The sequence below is a fragment of the Clytia hemisphaerica genome, unplaced genomic scaffold (assembly GCF_902728285.1).
Source record: "Clytia hemisphaerica strain Z4C2 unplaced genomic scaffold, Clytia hemisphaerica genome assembly, whole genome shotgun sequence".
Classification (NCBI taxonomy): domain Eukaryota; kingdom Metazoa; phylum Cnidaria; class Hydrozoa; order Leptothecata; family Clytiidae; genus Clytia; species Clytia hemisphaerica.
Window position 1 is genome coordinate 524,610 of NW_027104146.1, and position 18,747 is coordinate 543,356.

General features: G+C 35.3%; 1 protein-coding gene across 1 annotated transcript; it reads right to left on the reverse strand.

Annotated features, from left to right (window-relative positions):
- Window positions 1-805: 805 nt before the first annotated feature.
- On the reverse strand, window positions 806-18,520 carry LOC136813844 (tudor domain-containing protein 7B-like). The gene is made up of 24 exons (XM_067070334.1): window positions 17,503-18,520; window positions 16,494-16,668; window positions 15,925-15,961; window positions 14,404-14,569; window positions 14,054-14,117; window positions 13,519-13,630; window positions 12,988-13,110; window positions 12,397-12,552; window positions 11,968-12,055; window positions 11,618-11,738; window positions 11,322-11,383; window positions 10,144-10,325; window positions 9,576-9,752; window positions 9,107-9,216; window positions 8,319-8,460; window positions 7,423-7,554; window positions 6,802-6,924; window positions 6,227-6,331; window positions 5,782-5,814; window positions 4,840-5,403; window positions 4,305-4,370; window positions 2,890-3,006; window positions 2,144-2,264; window positions 806-1,717 (listed from the first exon to the last, which is right to left on the reverse strand). The coding sequence occupies exons 1-24, from the start codon at window positions 18,203-18,205 to the stop codon at window positions 1,497-1,499; spliced, it is 3,900 nt and encodes a 1,299-aa protein (XP_066926435.1). The 5' UTR covers window positions 18,206-18,520; the 3' UTR covers window positions 806-1,496.
- Window positions 18,521-18,747: the final 227 nt, after the last annotated feature.

The window sequence follows — 18,747 nt, forward strand, 5'->3', positions numbered from 1 at the left end:
TGAGCTTAAAATAGAAAATGCACGTATGTTATATCCAAATAACTCTGTTGATCTTAATATGCAAATGGAAGGTACTTCAAAATACCTTGAAAAAAGAAACGAAAACAATTGTGCGAGTTGTTATAAGAGGAGGATTATTGAATTTGGCAAATTTCCTCTAACTCCTCACCAGGATTAATCATGCCCAGCTGGCACATAACGTTGTTTCAACGTTCACTTAACGTTATGAACGTTGTGAACGTTGAAACAACGTTGTGTGCCAGCTGGGTGGGTCTTCCAGAAAAAAATCCATTCTTTTTTAATTATCTGTCTCTGAGCATTTCCATTTTCAGCTCCCCTGGACTTAAGTATTTCACCTCTACACGAGAATCAAATCCCCGGAGACTAAAATTTACCTCTGCAAATTGCAAATTCACTAAAAGGATATGGCAGTTTTTTGCATTTCCTGGTCTATAAATACCAAGTTTATGTATTTGCACTTTTGATGACGGTAGAGTGACTGAAACGTTTTGGAATAACCCGCAGTTCTGACCCGCAATATCGAGGACGGTAAAAGTGCTGATTTACCGTCTTCCTCAGTTCTTCAGGATCTGTTCAAATTAGAATCTTACCGTCTCCGTCGCTGAAAAACACACATACATAAACTCGGTAATAATCCAGCCACCCGCACCCTTTCAAAGTTTTTTTTCCTGGAAATGCCCATTAATATATCATATCATATAAAAGACTATGGAAAAACAACATCCAAACAAAAGTTTAACCAATTAAAATATTTGTTTCTAAAGAGAAATTTCAAGAAAAAGGGTTACAAAAATGTGTTTTTTGTATTTTTACCTAGATAGCCTAAAGTTTTATAACAAAAGAAAATATACAAGAATTTACATGGATTTTACATAAAGTAGTAGTAAATTTAATCTCTTTTTTCTATTTATTTGTTTGTAAAATTATACTTTAATATAGTTTATAGATGTCTTATAGACCTGACTTTCTGTAACACAAGAAAAAAACACACCTTAAAACTTTAGTCACCAGTCTCTTGATCAGACCAATTTCCGCTTATTTTCAATGGACAGATTCCGCAAATTCTTATTCATCAAGTAGTTAGCAAATTTTATAATCTTTTTTTTTCCATAAAGGTTTCACTAATACGAATTTATACTAAAATATTTAAGTATCTTTTTTTTCTCAAATAATTCCCTTTGCGCATGCGCGAAAGACAACGGAAAAGGAAACTAGAACGCAATAACAAAGTCCTCAAATCATTAATAGATCTCCAACAGATGTTAATTTGTATCATTGAATGTGTGCAATAGCTGATGCATTGTGGGCCATTCAGAGATAATACGAGCCCTCCCAAGATTCCACTCGAAGAGATTCGAATACATTGCTAGGACACGCACGTAAACTCTTTCTTTCAAAAGAAAACCATACCAAGAATAGCGACTTGCCATCTTTTTCAACAACAAATTCTCTTACAATCGCCAACTCGGTTCATCTCACACTTTCTGCTTAGCAAAACCCAGTTCAACCAGTTGGTCGTTTACCATCGAACATTTCCCGTTAATTTCACAATGTAAACGCACTTGAACCGGTTGACTTTTGTCCAAGAAATCTAAATCCTCCATAAACTCAACTTGATAGGTTTGATCGACAACCACACTTTGGAATTTCTCGACAACATTGCCATCCCATGTATCACCTCGTAAAGGCTCAATACCTAAAAAAGAGTTTAACAATGAAGTAAAAGGCCGAAGGGCTAGAAGCGAATCTCCTACGTAGGGTTTGAAGCCGCTAAAGTTGCGCGGCCTTGAGTGGCCCGCGTGGTTTTTATACAAATCCCAAACTTTGGGCTTATACTTCATTGGATTTGAAGCTTTAACTTCAACTACTTTTAATATGAGAAATTTTCACGGCAAGAAAATTTCGCGAGTGAAGCCATTCGCGAATCTTTTTGTAACAAAAAAACAAAAAACGATTACCCGTGCCTTGTTTCATTATAATTGTTCTTAAATCTCAAATCAATCTTGCAACCAAATTTGTAAATGTAAGTTAAGAGCAAGTTTAAAAATCTTACCATTTTTACCATAAAATTGACAAACGATTTTAGAAGAAAAAGACAAAAAAAACGATTATACATCCATACCGAAGAGAGAACAACAAATCGCATAAAACGGTTTCGTCTTGAATTGATCCATCAAAATACGAATATTGTTGACCGGGATGAATTCGGGTGAATTGGAAATATCGGGAAACTTGACAACCATCTAAAAATATATATTTATCAATTTAACCCATTAGAAGGACAGCCTTGGTGTTTCGAGTTACACGTTTTTTTTTAAGAAACACTTTTAAGAAACATGAGGCTCAGAATGCCTAAAAACTAAGAAACATCTAAGAAACATGCTGAGGCTGAGAATGAAAAAATAACATTTTTTAACTCGTTTTTTTTTAGAACCTTCCAATCTTTGCATGAAAAATAGGCTGATTATGTCAAAAAATTTAGAAACATGTAAGAAACATTTAAGGCTCAAAAGGCCGATTTCTTAAGAAACATTGAGGCTGCTTGGTAAAACTAGTTTCTTAAAAAAAAAACAGGCGTGTTATCAGAGTCTCAGACAGTCCATGAAATTTACATAGCGAAGTAGCTAAGAGTCTTCAAATATGACACAATCTAGGAGAATTTCGTGACGGAAGAAAGTCTTTTTAATATAATTTGCAGACACTGACGAATTTTGAACAATGTATTTGTTATCCACGCACGACTTAAGTGAATCGGAAAGGATAATTATCTTTACAATTTCTTAGAGTAATTTTTGTTTTATGACGCTTTATGTTTCAAACCATTTTGGTATCCGTTTTCAAGGAAAGACCTTCGTAATATCACGTTACCTTATTTTCGACGACGGCATAAACGACAGCTCGGTACCAGATTCCGTCAAACAAAGCGACGCAGACGTCACCGATAGCCAGGTCCGATACTTCGCGTAATGTCACGTTCGTGTTGTGCTGTAAAGGAGAAAAGAGACGGTAATTCATGAGCCCCCAGCGGTTTTCGTGATGGCGTTTTTTTCAAGTTCATGATATCGTGATTTAAGATTTTAAAGTGCGTGATTGCGTGATCGGAGGAACCAACTTGATCATCGTGATCGTGATAGAATCAAAAATTTAACTCGGGATAACGTGATTTGGAATTTTTTCTTGTGTGATTATGTGATTTGAAAGGAGACTGGGAGGGGGGCCTCATTCATGATATTTGAGCCTTGAAGCATAGTGTGCACCCCCCCCCCTAAATTAAGCGGGGTTTGTTGATTTGGGTTCAAATCTTTAGGTGGGACTTCCGATTTTTAGGATTTCAGGGGGTGAAAACAGGATTAGGTGGGACCTGATTTTTTAAGGTGGGACTAAGGTGGTTTGGTTGTAAAATTGAAACATCTCATCAACATCAATCAATGATATATAACTTTAGTAGTTACCTTTTACTATTGAAACCTAGTGGATAATCTTGTACATATGACCTGTATTATACTTGAAAGACTTAGGTTTTGCTTCCTAAATTCTGCTGCGAATTCAAATTTTTCAAAATCTTGGTGGGGGATATACTTAGTGGTGGGACCATGCATGATTGATTCTAGGTGGGGGTTTTAATGTGTGCTGGGACCTTATTTTCTTGGTGGGACATGGACCCCCCTTGCACACTATGCCTTGCAATGATTGATTTCAAAGTACCCGAAGAGGATAGACCCGAAACTCTTGAATAGGAAATGAAGCCTCTTGTTTCCCATCCAAAACGCCTGACCGGTGTGTGGTTTTCACACAAACGCTAGATTGAAAGTAAAAACCTTTTAGTAGGGGACGAAACCGCATGTGACTGGTTCGAATGAAGATGAATATTGAAGCTTTTCTGAGAGGGGACCCGCGAATTAGGCCTGGCAAAAGTTTTTATGAATAGAAAACTGACGTTGTAGGCAAAACTCCTAATCCCCAAAATGGGAAAAAAATTGACGATTTTGCAAAATTAGTCCAACAAGAAATACAGGCTTTCGAAGTTCAAAATTATGTTGGTTAGAGTACGATTGACGTCAAATTTAGTATAAAATGTAACAGATTTCACAGGATTTCGAACTTTAAATGGTCATATCTTTTTATGTTTGAGTAAAAGAGTTGTTGTAATATTTTGTATAAATTTTAGGAAAAATCTTCTCGGCTATATGTACCTATACACCGGAAATTTGCTCAGTAGGACGGGGACGACAGATAAAATCAATAACATCGACCAATAAAACAGCGCTTTTCATTTAACTTACATTATAAAACAGTTGCATACTACTGAACATGTTCATGAGCTCTTCCCAACAATCGTATGGAATAATCTGAAAAATAAATAGCCACGGAAAAGTACTGTATGTAATAAATGAATTTTATCATTAACAAAAGTCGATTGAAGCGTTGGACATATTACCAAAATCAATACATGAAGAACTCTTTGACAGAACTACCTTCAAAGGGTAGGGACAGCAATTGATTGGATAATACACGCAGTAATATAGAAACATATGCAGTTAACTCTCGAGATTCTATTTTTTGAATCTTTTATAATTCGAACTTGTTTCCGGTCCCCGTCAAGGAGAAACCCTCTTTAAAAACTTCGAATTCGAATCTCTCTGTAATTCGAACAATTTCCCGTTCGAGTTCGAATTAGCGAGAGTCAACTGTATTTGAATTCTTAGTCTTGCATAAACACCAAATAAGCAGATTCGAAACAGCTTCAATTTCTCGTTCCAGCTTCATTAGCAAGAGTTTCAGTAATAGACTCCGTAATAGACTAAAGAGAAAAGTTACCGAAAATTTGCTTGGATCGTGTACGTCTTGTACTAGCCCAGGAATGGTTCGGTCGGATATCTTCAAATCCGGAATACCCCACCGTTGAGAGAAAGTGATAGCGGGCGTGGCATGACGCGGTGAAGTAAATGTGATCGAATCGGATGACGACACACCACTGGATGATTTCTCTTCGTTGATATGACTTAAACTGGGTTTAACGGGCGAATTACCAGGCGAGATGACATCCCATTCCGAAAGAGTATTATTAGAAGCGTGTTCGGTCAAAGTGTTATTGAGAGACGAGATATTTACAAACGTCGAGTTGACAGTATCGTTAGTATTTAAATTTTCCGACGTTTCGTTCAACCCATCACCGTTATCCGCAAAATCGTCAACTGTGATAAATTCCTGGAAACCTTCTAACAAGTCTATGCTACGTCCTTGTTCCAGAACAGGTATAGAGATACGGACGACAGGTGTTCCGTTTTCAGTTCCGATGTTTTTGATTTGTAGCGGAACTTCGTCCAAACTGTATATGAATTCTCTCAATTTTGCACGCATGTTCTCATCTTCGAGTTGGAGCTAGTTAGAAAACAAATATCACTTTACTTTATAGTAGTAAGTCCGCGGCCGCAATCGGAGGCGACCCGGACTCCTCTTTCGATAGCTATATCTACCCGAAGGTGGGGGAGGTTGCCAGTCTTCCTCCCTGGATCCTTCTCTTAATTGCTGAACATCAAGCAAAGGGGCATCAAGTACCATTTGAAATAAGTACGAATTCTTTGGTATGACCTGGTCATAGGTTGAACCCACGAGCTTGCGCACCTTGGCCGGATGCTCTACCACTGCACTATGGTCGTCTTTACTTTATAAGAACCAGTAACTTTAGACTGAGGTTCGACATAAGAACTTTTAACATTAGGATAAACACGTCGATAAAAGCAACTCAAAATGAACTACCTGTTGCACACCATCCAATTTGACTTTGATCGCCTGTAAAAAAGCGAAGCGAAGACAAGTGTTAAAGCTAGGCTAGGCAAAAATGATTCTTTCAAATTGTTGTTGGTCTCTTTACCCCGCCCATCAACATTACTGTCTACTTTCAAGCATCCCGTCTAACTTAAAAATAACTTTTCTGAGACTGATTGGGCACGTATCATAATTTTGACATTGAGAAGAAACCAACAAGGATAAAAGTAGACGATTGGAATATTAACAGACGACAGAATATTTGCAGTAAATGATGCATAAAATAATAAAATAAAATTTCATCTCCAATGGCGCTTTTCAGGGGAGAAGGAAGAAGAGGGTCTAAAATTTCAAAATGATTTTCGAACTAGGGCGGAAGGGGCACCATTTAGGTACTAAAGGGGGCGGTTATGATCTCACTATGATTGTTTTATACCTGAAAAGGTAGTGTGACCACAGACTGACTGACGGCCAGCGGCTTTCTGATCAATACCATGTGGATAACTTCTGTATTCCCGTAATCAATAAACTCCACTTCCACCTACAAACGCGAAATACAGAAAAATTATTGGCGAAAAAACGTAATAGTTATCAGACAGTTGCGAGTGCAATATAAGGAATATTTTACGAGTTCCAAGATTTTTCCGTTAATTATTTTCCGAGCCTTTAGGTTAGGAAAATATTCGGAAGAAAGCCGGACCAGTTTAACACCTTCCTTGTCAGATAAGAAGTCCATCTAAAAATCTTGTAATGTATCCATTTACATTTTATCGGTAAAAAATCTAACTGGAAATTTGATAGCTTTAGGAAAAACGGGAAAGAGAGAAACCTGCTGAGGATATAAAAATGTTTATAAGAAGACTTTTTTTTCAGCGATCGCATCATCCTATTACACTTCAACAAAAGTATTAATGGTCAAAGACATCTGACGTTAGTCTAAAATTTGCAGTTTTTTGGCGAAATAAAACTGACGTCAAAAATTGTCAATAAGATAAAATATCATCCCATCACCTTTCGTTGAGGGTAGAAGATTTGTGTAACACGTGCCCGATACCAATTGGAAGCTTTGGGCCACTTGGCACAACATAATTGTCCGATATCTGGTGTAGCGATGATCTCCGCTGCACGAGAATGCTGGAAAGAGAACGAGAATGAAAATTATGAGAGAGCAAAGTAAGAGGGAATGAGAAAAGTAGAATATATGCGTGCATTGTGAGGGGAGGGGGGTCGGATCTCCTTCTTTGGGGATCTCCTTCTTTGGGGTTTTCCTGCTTTGCAGTATTGACTGCTTAAACTGGGAGCAAACCATCAAACATGGTTCTCCAAACGTCACGATGTTTGAAGAACAATGTTTGTTGGTTTGCTCCCAGCTTTACTAATCGCATACCAAACAGACATTACAATTGCATCACAAAAATATCAAGCTCCTTTTGTTAAAAATAAGAAGATTTAAAGAAGTTCAGACGGTAATTTGACAAAATTCTTCATTGTTTACAAGAGTCTATCTGCGAGTACTGCTCTCATTTTAAAATAACCTGTGAGAAATGGCCTAACCTGGACACTACACTCATCACAACAAACCTGTGAGAAATGGCCTAACCTGGCCCGACACTTCACTTATCACAAACAAACCTGTGAGAAATGGCTGCTAATGTCCTTGGTGATAGTATCCAAACGTTCCAAACCGTGTCCCATGATTTGTATAAAGAAGTCGTTGTCTTCATTAATGTGGGTCAAGAAACCTGCACATGCTTCTTCTTCAATCTGTAGAAGAAAAGTAACAAAAGTAAGTAAGTCTACGACCGTAGTCAAGGGTGACCCGTAGGCTCCCTTTTCTCTAGCTGTCTACACGAAGGTAGGGGAGGGCGTCGCTCCTTTCCCTGGATTTCTCCACTTACCCTTGATCCGTCTCTTTAGCTGCTAAGCATCAAGCAGAGAGGAATCAAGTACCATTTTGAGAATCTTTGGTATGACCCGGTTGGGGTTCGAACCCACACTGCGCACCGTAGCTGGATGCTCTACCTTAATGCTACGGTCGCTAAATTAACAAGATTTTAAAGATTTTGTTTTTTAAATTAGAGTGATATCGTTTGCTTATTCGTCAATTTTAATTTACAAGTTTTTTCATATTGAATAGACACGGATGTGAAGCAAGATTGGTCAGAAAATGGAAAAGAAAATTTTTTTGCTTATTTAGCACAATATAACAATAGGGAAACACCGTTCTTATATAAGATATGTGTTTGATGTGAAACGGGAGCAATAATCCAAAACTAAAACCTTTAACAGAAAAACTTTAAAATTTGATATTTTCACCCTGCTAAAAGTTTTAAACAGCTCCTGGCCCAATCAATTATTCTCTGTAGACAGACAAGAGTCTCAGTTATTCATTTTTGTAATTGTATCTGATTTAAAATTTTGCCTTTATGATATTAATCTGACATCTAAATGTTTTTAAATTGCTTGAAAATAAGAGTGAACTGTAAACAAAAACAAACGAAATTCTAAGCAGATAACAAAAACTTTACCTCTGGCAGCCTGGGTACTAATTTATTTTCCTCTTCGATTTTCTCGATGAGGACAGTATTGATCTCAAGTCCATCTTGCGAAAAGTCGTCATAAATACATAGGACGACTTTAGATACTGTTTCCGATGAGGTATCGACATTTCTGAAAAACAAAAAATCAAGTTGAAGGCTTCTTTATCTTGGCGTAATAATCAGAGCAAGTTTCTTTGTCTAAATTTTTTCCAAAGTCGAGATATCACAATTTTAGATTTCTAAACATGGGTTTTCTTATTGAAAGTCAAAATCTTGTTAGTAAATCCTCGAATAAGCGGCCCTTATTTGAATATTGTTATTGATTGAATAAGATATTGAGTAGATATTTGTGTCTTAAAAAGAAAGAAAGCGATTTAGAATAAAATGATAGAAATTGTCAATTGGATTATTCCAATTTTTCTTTTATTCATCCTTTTTTGAAAAATCAATCCTTTGAAACAGTTAAGTTTAAGCAGATTCCGAATTTGTTGATATACAAATTTCTGGAATAAAAAAATAAGCGCCCTGCTTGAATAAGCGCCCCCCCCCTTAGAGCCTGAGAAATTAAATAAGCGCCCGGGCGCTTATTCAAGGATTTACGGTACTTGAATATGCTGGAATATGTCGACTTTGGAAAATAGTTATGCAAAAGTATTTTGGATTTTTGAACAAAACAAGAACAAAAGAAGGAATCAACATCCTAAATATTTCAAAAATAAAAAAAAATGCGGCAAAACAATCCACGTATTACAAATTAAAAGTTATAGTAGAAGTACTTCTCGTAGATGCAACCAAGATTTGCTTTCCCCAATAATACTGCAGTCATGTATGATAAAATCTCGATATCAGATCGCTCTGGAACGTCTTTTAAATTACATTTGATTGCCTGCAAGAAAGTCAAGAGAAAATAAATCACTTAGAAAAAAGAAACAAAACTGCCAGTCTAGAAATTAGCAGATAAGGTTCTTCTATTTTCCCAATCATACAAATTTCAAAAGCAAACGGCAAACCTCTGAAACAGAATTTTGGAGTTAAAAGAACTGTTGAAAACAAGGTTTTCAAAGAGGCAGCCTCAAACAGTAGTTGTCTTACGTGTCAACTTTGGATTAGAATGAAGTACCAGTTCAAAATATATTTTCATGTTCATTCTTATACGATTAAAGAATACGTAATATCCTTGGTACTAAAATACTTGGAGAGTCAGTAAAAGAACTTTTCAGACATCTTGAATTAATTGTTTCTTACTTGGAATGGCAGCCTGAGAAATTTGGGTTGGATATTTTTGATTTCTTCTTTAGATACTATAGTCTCTTTACCACTGTCCACCAAAAACATTGTGTAATCATCATTTTCTTCATCAATAGAGAGGAGTTGAGCACGAAACCATTCATCATCATGCAGGGCTACGTAGTATTGACCAGTCTGAAGTGAAAGAAAAACAGTGAAGGGGTATACCTATAAATCATCGAGTTAAAAGCCCATCAGGCAGGCCTACATAAAATTGCCCTATCTGAAGTGAAAGAAAAGTGGAGGGGGAGGCCCATTATGCAGAGCTATGCAGTATTGCCCGATGTGGAGTGAAAGAAAAACATTGAGTTTAAAGCCCATTATGCAGAGCAATGCCCAATCTGGAGTGCAAGAAAAAATGGTGGGCGTCTGATCGTTTATTCAATTTTTTGGATTTTAAGAGGAGAGTTTTTTCTAGGGGGTGTTTATTCAAAGTAATATTAAATGTATTAGATATATTTAAAAGGTATTATTTAATGCTTGTTGGCAATAACAAGTCAGGCGAAGGCCGACAAAATAATCCTACCTCTAAAATTGCAGCTGGTTTGACAGAAGCGTTCTCAAAACTGTTATTGATGGCTGTCTCTAAGAGGTCTAATTTCTCGTGATATTCTGTGCCGACTAATTTGGCATACACAGTACAGGAGGAGACGATGTGTGTAACGCAGAGGTCAACGAATTCCTCACTAGGTGGTTTGACCCAACTTGCTAGAATGAAAACATGAAGAAATTATCATAGTGAAAGCAAATCTTTGGGATTCTTTTTGGAGTTTCAGACAGGTTTTAAGTCTGACAAAAATTAATGGCTTAAAATTTGAGCTTTGATATAGTATTTGCATAAATGTAAGTAAAACTGGGTGAAACATAAAATGTCATAAGATCTGTAACCAAATCAAAATAAAATATAACACATTTTTATACGTAGTATTTAGTGGGGTCGTTTAGCATAATTTACGGGAAAACAATAAGATCTAGCTGAAACTTTCTCCAGACCTTCTCTATAGGATGGTTATGCCTCAGGAAAAATTCCCCTAAAATCCCACTGGTGGAACATCCCTTTTTTGGGACATTTCTTTTTTCCCCAGGCAAAACCCTAAGGGCGAAATTTTTTGAAAATTTCAAACTCATTTTCAGACATTATCAAGTATACCATTCGAAAGCTCTCGAAAAACTATATAGAAGACTTTAAAACGGGTATAGCCGATTTCATTACCTAACTCAAGATAATTCACGCAGAAGATGCTATTTATAGTCAATTTAGACCAAAATGTGGCGAAAAGTGGAACTTGCACATGAAATATCTCGAGTCAGGTAAGGAAATCAGCTATAACCGTTTAAAAGTCTTTTATATAGATTTTCGAGAGCTTTCGAATGGTATACATGATATTGTCTGGAAATAAGTTTGAAATTTTCAAAAAATTTTGCACTTAGGGTTTTGCCTGGGGAAAATAGAAATGTCCCAAAAAAGGGATGTTCCACCAGTGGGATTTTAGGGGAATTTTTCCTGAGATATAAGCATCCTATAGAGAAGGTCTGGAGAAAGTATCAGCTAGATCATATTTTTTTCCTACAAACAGCCTGTATTTTTGTAACACGACCACACTAATTGAGTTCCTTTGTCATGAACTCCATTTGCAAATGTTATACTTCAGAAAATTAAAAAAACACTGAAAATCTCCACAAAATCTATAAAATCAACATTACCTTTGATTAATACATCAGTAGGTTCAAGTGAAAGGCTTCTACTTAGACGAGTCGGTAAAGTTCTAAAAAATAAAAACGATAAATTAACCTTAATGTCAGACACCTACTCAATCAACTAACTACACCATGCAATATACTGTACATAGTTCACTACTCTAGTCTATTTGAAATAAGTCAGCTTGCTCTCAAAAATCTCATTTTTATGACAAATTTGCCCTAATTCTTAGAGTTTTAGAATTTTGAGATGGTAATGACATTATTAATAATTTATTAACAAGAGCCTTGGTCATATATACCTTGTTTCAGATGGTGAGTTAGGCGCAGTTGGTTGAATTTCTTTAGCATATTCCTGTGTACATAAGTGTTGGCAAACACTTTTACCATCCCCATCAGATAAATCTACTGATAATACCGTACCTAGAAAAATTTGAGAATTTCGATATAAGAGTAATGCTAACTTATTCCTTGATTTGACTCAGCTCAGAATTTTATCAAGAATTGAGTTTCATGCAGAAAGCAAGCTTATTAAGAAGAAATAGAGTAACAATGGTTAAAATTATGTCTCACGAAAAAGATGACTGAATTTTTAACAAAATAACAACAAAATACAAATTATTCGCAAATCAAAAGCATAATGTTTCAGTACCGAGATTTTCAATAACTTTGAGATTCAATTCAATATCATCAACAAGTTCTTTGAAGTAGTTAATTGCATTTTCGTTCCAATCTGTCCCCTATTTAAATCAAGTATGAACACTTCAATTCATAATTATCAGTTTCCTTTCAAAAGATTTTAATGGAACGTGTCAAGGCTTTGTCAGAAATAATGCTACCAGTACAACTAAAATTCACATTCTAAAAATCCTACCAGCTTGCAGAGAGGATTAGAGTGTCATTCATTTTTGATTGCCTTGAAAATTTCTGTGACCCAAAGAATTTACCAGACTAACTTTCAAAAAAAAATGATGAGATTCAAAAGCTTGACTTAAAAGTGTTTTCCGCCTTGCATGGTTTTCAAGTCTAAGGTGAAAGCTCCTTTACTTCTTTAATAAACTGAAATCATTAAAATACTTACCTCTATTGGAATAATGTTATTGAGACAACATTGAATAGCTTGACATGGTAAATCACAAAAATCTTTTGTCAAGCTTTTCAATTCAGTGCTCAGTACATATTCGTCATTCCCATAATCTGGGTAGAAAACATGACAACGATATGACTTGTTGATAGTCTAAAATAAGAACAAAACTCTTGTTGTTATCAATTGAAAACTTACACAAGTAAAAAAAGCCACTCCAGAGGAAGGGGGTACACTACATCACACTGAATTTTAACACCAGTAAAGGACTAGAAGGGCCATAACACATGCACCATTTGAAAGCACTCATATAGGGGCGGCTCAATTTGGCATAGACAATTTCCACAATCTCCAGTGGTTGAAATTTTCCCAGAAAGGCCCTTGGCCCTAATGGCTTAAGGCAGTAATAGACTTGGAAAAAACTGTAACAGTTGGTTTTTATTTTTTGAAAAATAGACTTTCCTGATTGAAAAATTTATCAAATGGAAATGTTATGTATACGAACCATACTGGTCATTTACCAAAATAACAATTTTGAATAGAACCATTAAAACTTTATAAAATAAAAAGTTTGAAAAAAGCTCTTACATTGAATTGCTCTTTAACACTCAATATCTTTGCACGAAACCATGACTTATCTTGCGTAAATCGTGACACACAATATTCACCCACTTTGGGTTTTGCAATGCAGTATTGGTCTGCTGCTATTTTCTATGATAGATTATTGAGAAAAAAAAAACTGAAAACCTTGAAAACATAATTAATAATGGGGGTTAAAATAAGCAGAACAGATTTACCCTTAAATACTTCTCAACTAAAACTAAACTTAAATATGTTATAACAGGTTCTAAGGATTTTATCAGACTGAACTGTTCAGGCGTACAATAGTATGTGCACACCTCTAAGTCTCACAATAAAATTTAGACTTTACTATTAAAAATGGTTGGGAGCACACTTTAATCACACATCTAAATCAGCTGAGATTTGTGAAGTGTGATTGACAACAGGCCTAGAATTTTCAGACGACGAAGCATGTTCTATGCTTACATTGGCATTGGTATTTTTTTCTAAGAATGATAGAAAAACTTTAATATTGTAATATAATCTCATCCTACTTACATTATAGAAGTCCTGCATTTCTTGAACCAATATATGAATCGTTGAGTTTTCCAGTTGCACAAAAAATCGATTCATATCCTCAATGTGACAAACATAAACTTTCAGCTGATCTCTATGGCAAGAAAGTGTGCTAGATAATTACATTGACAATGAGTGTAGTAATAGCATACCACGATAAATCTAATAATAGTAACAAATCTGCACAAATCTACGACTTGCAATCCTATCCTCCTTTGTTCTTGCAAGTTATAAATCACTTATGATATCAAAAGAAAGGTAAACTTTCACTGTTTTTCAATCATTTCAAAATGAACTGTGGGATTGGAACTTGTACCAATTTGAATTGAAATAATTATGACCTATGCAATGGAGAGTGCTATTTAAAGTCAGTAGAATTTAGGTGACTCTTGGTTAGGGTGGATTGATCAGCCATGTTTTTTCTCAAAATTAAAGCTACCTAGTGATTTAAAATGAATTCATAATTTCTCTTGATGTATGTCTTGTTAAAAATTAGTAAAGACAGACTGTAACCTACTCTGCTTCTGGAAGTATAAGTGAGCTCATCTGCAGGACAACAGCTGGTGATGAAATATTTTGTGCTGAAAAAGTGATAAACCATTTAATCATTAAAATACAGTGCTACAGTAACCATCATAGGGGGAATACAGACAAAATGACTGTAATTATACCGTAACTTTAATAGTTTTTGCTTCATTATGACGAAAGGCTTACAATTATGGAAAGGGAATCTTTAAAACAATTTCCAATGAGACACATTTCCACGAGACTGATTTATCCATAAAAAAATGACTAAATTTTAAATCTTTTAAGACATTAGGAATAGCTATAGGAAGCTATTATTTGAACAAATCAAAGATTTCATACCGCTGATATTTTTTTCTTCAACTTGTGATGTTGGTATAGGGTGTGTGAGTGTTGAAGATGCAAAAGAATTGCGCTCTCCATTAGTTGATGATAATGATAATTGTGTGATGTTCTTCTGATTATCATCTTGTATTGGAGTCAAAGAGGGAGAGGGAAGTGGTTTATCCTGAAAATAACAAGACTCCTCATGTAATATTGCATGTCCCAAAATGCCCTATGAAAAGCGCAAAAAATGGGGGCCTCAGGCATTTATATTTACATGCCATAAATTATGCGAGTCAGGATAAAATAATGTAATTTTTAGAACCATATTGGCATTTTAGATTTAGAGAGAGACTTTCCTCTCAAAATATCAATCTCAATTTTCCAAATTCAACTCAGAACCATTATAAATGTCATATTATAGTAAAAGAAAAGGTTGAAGCAAGACTATATTATACTGGTAGAAAGAACAGGGCACTTCCTGCTGTTAATTTTCCAATTAGCCTTTATTTTACAAATGCATTCGAAGAAACAAGCAGACAGTTCTTCATGAAAACTAGCCCCATTGATTTCCTATGCATAGGATCCACCCCCCCAGAGATTTGGGGGTACCTAAAAAAGTGTTAAAAAAGCCAGGTACCTGGAAGTATTCTTAAATTTAGGGGGTACCTGATATGTTTAGGGGTACCTGATATGTTTAGGGGTACCTGCATTTTCATTAGTGGGGGCGGGGGCTGTTGTTTTTGTATGAAGTCATCACCCTTGAATTCCTTGAAACACCCTTAAAAAGTCAATATTATTTTGGGGACCCTTAAAAAGTCAATATTATTTTGGGGACCCTTGAAATGCAAGATTTATACCCTTGAAACCCTTGAAATGCCAAATTTTGTGGCCATTTTCAGGCCTTTTAACTTTCAGAAATACAAAATTTTTCCCATTGCGTGGGATACAAACATTGCAGTAACTTAAAAATGAGAAAACATACTTTTGGAATCCCTGAGACTCAAGGGTATATACCACGCTCATTCTTAGGGGGTTTACCTTTTAACCTGTTAAGTGCCACTGAAATTATATGAGATTAGCAGGTCTGGGTGATAGAATGGGTGGTTGTAAAATTATCAATTATTAGCCAATTTAAGGGCCCTCCTTTACACAAAAATTGAAAATTCAACCTTGAATTAGAAGTGCTTGCCGCCATGGAAGTATTTTCCCAGGAATGACAAAAGAGCAAAAAATCCCTTTTTGTATTTTTAGCAATAAAAAATTAAAAAGGGGGAACTCAAAGTTTGGGGGTTACTTTAGAATTCTAAAAATTTTGGGGGTACCAAAATGATTGGGGGTACCTAAATTTTTTGGGGGTACCTGAACCCTGGAGGACCCTATGCTATGGCAGAAACCTCTTAATTTGCAATCTTTAAATTTAAGAGGCTTTGTCTTCCATTGTTGAGACAAACCCAGGACTGGTTGTGTTTCACTTGGGTCAGAGACTCAAGTAGGAGTGACCAGTCTTTGTACAGAATCAGAGAGTATCAAAATTACCTGTTTATAATATAAAATTTCTTGATTTGGCATGGGACTATAAAAGCAAAAAAGAAAAAATGTTGTCAACCTCGAAAACATCTTCAAAATGTGATGTTCCTAGTCAGGCTACAAAGTATTTAGACTGTATATATTTGATGATGAAAAGGATCTGACACTGCTTTTTTTACTGTGCTGTTTTTTGTATATTTTTTAAAAATCTAGGTCATCTTAAGTTGTTGTTTGTGTTGGTGTTGTGCTTCCAAGAATAAGCCATGGGCAAGGTAAGCATTTTAACAGCAGAGAACTAATTGCCAACCTCATGTGTTTTCTATTTGACTTGAGGCTGTTTTTGCAACTGATTTTTTGCCTTTAAAAGTTTGATAAAGAGCATTTTGATGTAGCAAAAGATAACGAGGCAAAAATTACTGAATTCCCAGAACTGCATGCAAGCATAAATTTTTTTGTTAATTCTGTTTTGTCAGCATAAGAGGTTTGCCTCTAGGAAAAGTAATGAAATTAACTTAACGACCAACCAAATTACATAAGAGCTTGTAAAAACTCCAGCTTGTCCCCTAATTTTAGCTTACCTATCAATTTGAATAAAATGACTAAGGCTTTGTTGTATGGTTTGTTTGATATCAGCCGGGAGATCTTCATTGAACTTCTGTTTGTATTCTGGTCTCAATCTTGTTGCAAAAAGACCATTAGGCTTTCCTTGCAGTAACTTCTTCAAATTCTGCTCTAAACTTGCAATACTTGTAACTAAAAATGAACGTACAAACAGAAATCAAGAAATGGTTTTCCCGCCAAAATTTCATTTTTCAAAATTAATATTTTTTTCTGTCATCCCCCAAATTAAATTCCTGTCAAATTTAAATTGCTCTATTTATTTCCCAAAATGTGTGCTATTTAAGGCTTTAAAACAGGTTTTTCCTTTTTTAATGGCGTTTTTTGGACAAAAATGTCCTTTATCCACCAAATTAAATTTTTCAAGTCAACCACCATGCACCAAATTAAATTCCCTCTGAAAAAACTTTTTCAGCCATCCACCAAATCAAATTCCCTCCAAAATTTCTTCATTTAAGGTACTCTTTTTTTATAAGAAACATTAAATTTTGAATGAGGCTCTGCTTTGTCTCCTAAATTGCTTGAAATTTAGTTACCTTAAAGGAAGAAATTTTGGCGGAAATACGCCAAATTAAGTTCCCGCCAAAATTTATTTTTTCCGCCAACCGCCAAATTAAATTCCCGCCAAATTAAACATTTTGAAAATATGATCTCTTTTAAGGTGTTTTTGCTATTTTTTCGCTGTTTTGACGCCATCTTAAGGTTAATTTTTTTAAGCGACCGCCAAATTAAATTCCCGCCAAATTTAGTTTTTTCGTCCATCTGCCAAATTAAATTCCCTCTGAAAAAACTTTTGTGGCCATCCGCCAAATTAAATTCCCGCCAAAATTTCTTCCTTTAAGGTATTCTAGGCTGATCATTGTTCTTGAAAATTTTTTTTTATTTTTTGGCAATTTTGAGGACAACGGTTCTTGTAAAATTGTTCTTATATATATAAAAAAAGTGTTTTACAATTCAAAATGAAAATACCTTTCAGTGGTGCACTTGAAACTATTGGTGAACTTGCTGCAGGTTGTGTAAAAGATGATGAAAATGATGTGTTTTGTTTATGATGTGATGGTTGCATAAAAGTATTGATGGGTGGCGGCTTTATTTTCATCTGATTATCGATAACTCTTTGAAGACGAGGTGGTAAATTGTTTGTTTTTTCTTTATTCATAAATGTGTTAAAAGTCTTTGTAGGAGGCCTATTTGCTATAGCAGGACTTTTTGAAAAGAATGGTTTTGATGAGCCTACTGCACTTTGTTGAAAGTTCCTGTTGAATGTAAAACCTCCTCGACCACCACGAGTAGAAGGACGAGCAACACGAGGCCCTGAAAATCTTCGGACTGGAAAAACAACTGCTTTTCTTTTTTTCTTTCTTGTCTTTTTCTTCTGACCAGCCACTAGTCTATGAATGTGGGCTGTTTCATCTGTTGGTATAGCCTTTACATATAAATGTCCACCCATTCCTGGGCTCATCGTAAAAACATTTGAATAGTCTGTTATAAATTGTTGAATGGTTCCATATCCCATCTCCTTGATTTTTAGCTTCTCAAATACAGTCTCTTCATATTCATATGCGAGAGAATGCAAAGGTATTCCAACTTTTGCTTGAGCCGTTAAAATAGAACTTAACAAGCTAACAGTGCTTTTACGAAGCTTTTCAACATCAGGTGTTACTCCAGCCATTTTTAGCTTTGATGAAAGCGAAAGTTCTGTTCAACAGTCCAAGCCCACACACAAAGGTCAGGCAAATGCAATCCAATGCCAATCTCAAATCAAATCTCAAGGAACAAACGTCTTATAATATCTTCCCAGTTCTTATTAAAAAACAAACGAAAGGATGGAATGAAAGAAAACAACTTACTAACGATGCTTGACAGTTAAATAACCCCTACAAAAACTTTTGATCTTTTAAACAATGCAGACAATGCAAGGAATTTTCTTTCGTGTTCGCCATCGCAGAATTTCTTTCCGTCTAAACTTTTTTCATGCACGTTGGTCGGCTCCATCTGGTCTGTAATTTATTTACAAGTTTTTGGCTCATTATTTTCTTCTTCGTATGCCAAAAAGATTTTATAATTTAGGGGATAAAGTGTTTTAATCATATATAACATGTTATCCATCCTTAAAACAAGGTTTACTCTCATACTTTACATGCCTTTAAAGTTTAATAAGATTAAGTATAAAGGTTTATTCTCAAATAATTGGTCTGTGTTTTATCCTTTTTT

Coding starts and splice junctions, on each gene's coding strand:
- LOC136813844 (XM_067070334.1), bottom strand. CDS start 18,205: ATGGCTGGAGTAACACCTGATGTTGAAAAGCTTCGTAAAAGCACTGTT. Junction 15,962..16,493: donor CATTTTATTCAAATTGATAG/GTAAGCTAAAAT, acceptor TTGCTTTTATAG/TCCCATGCCAAATCAAGAAA. Junction 12,553..12,987: donor GTGTTAAAGAGCAATTCAAT/GTAAGAGCTTTT, acceptor TTCTTATTTTAG/ACTATCAACAAGTCATATCG.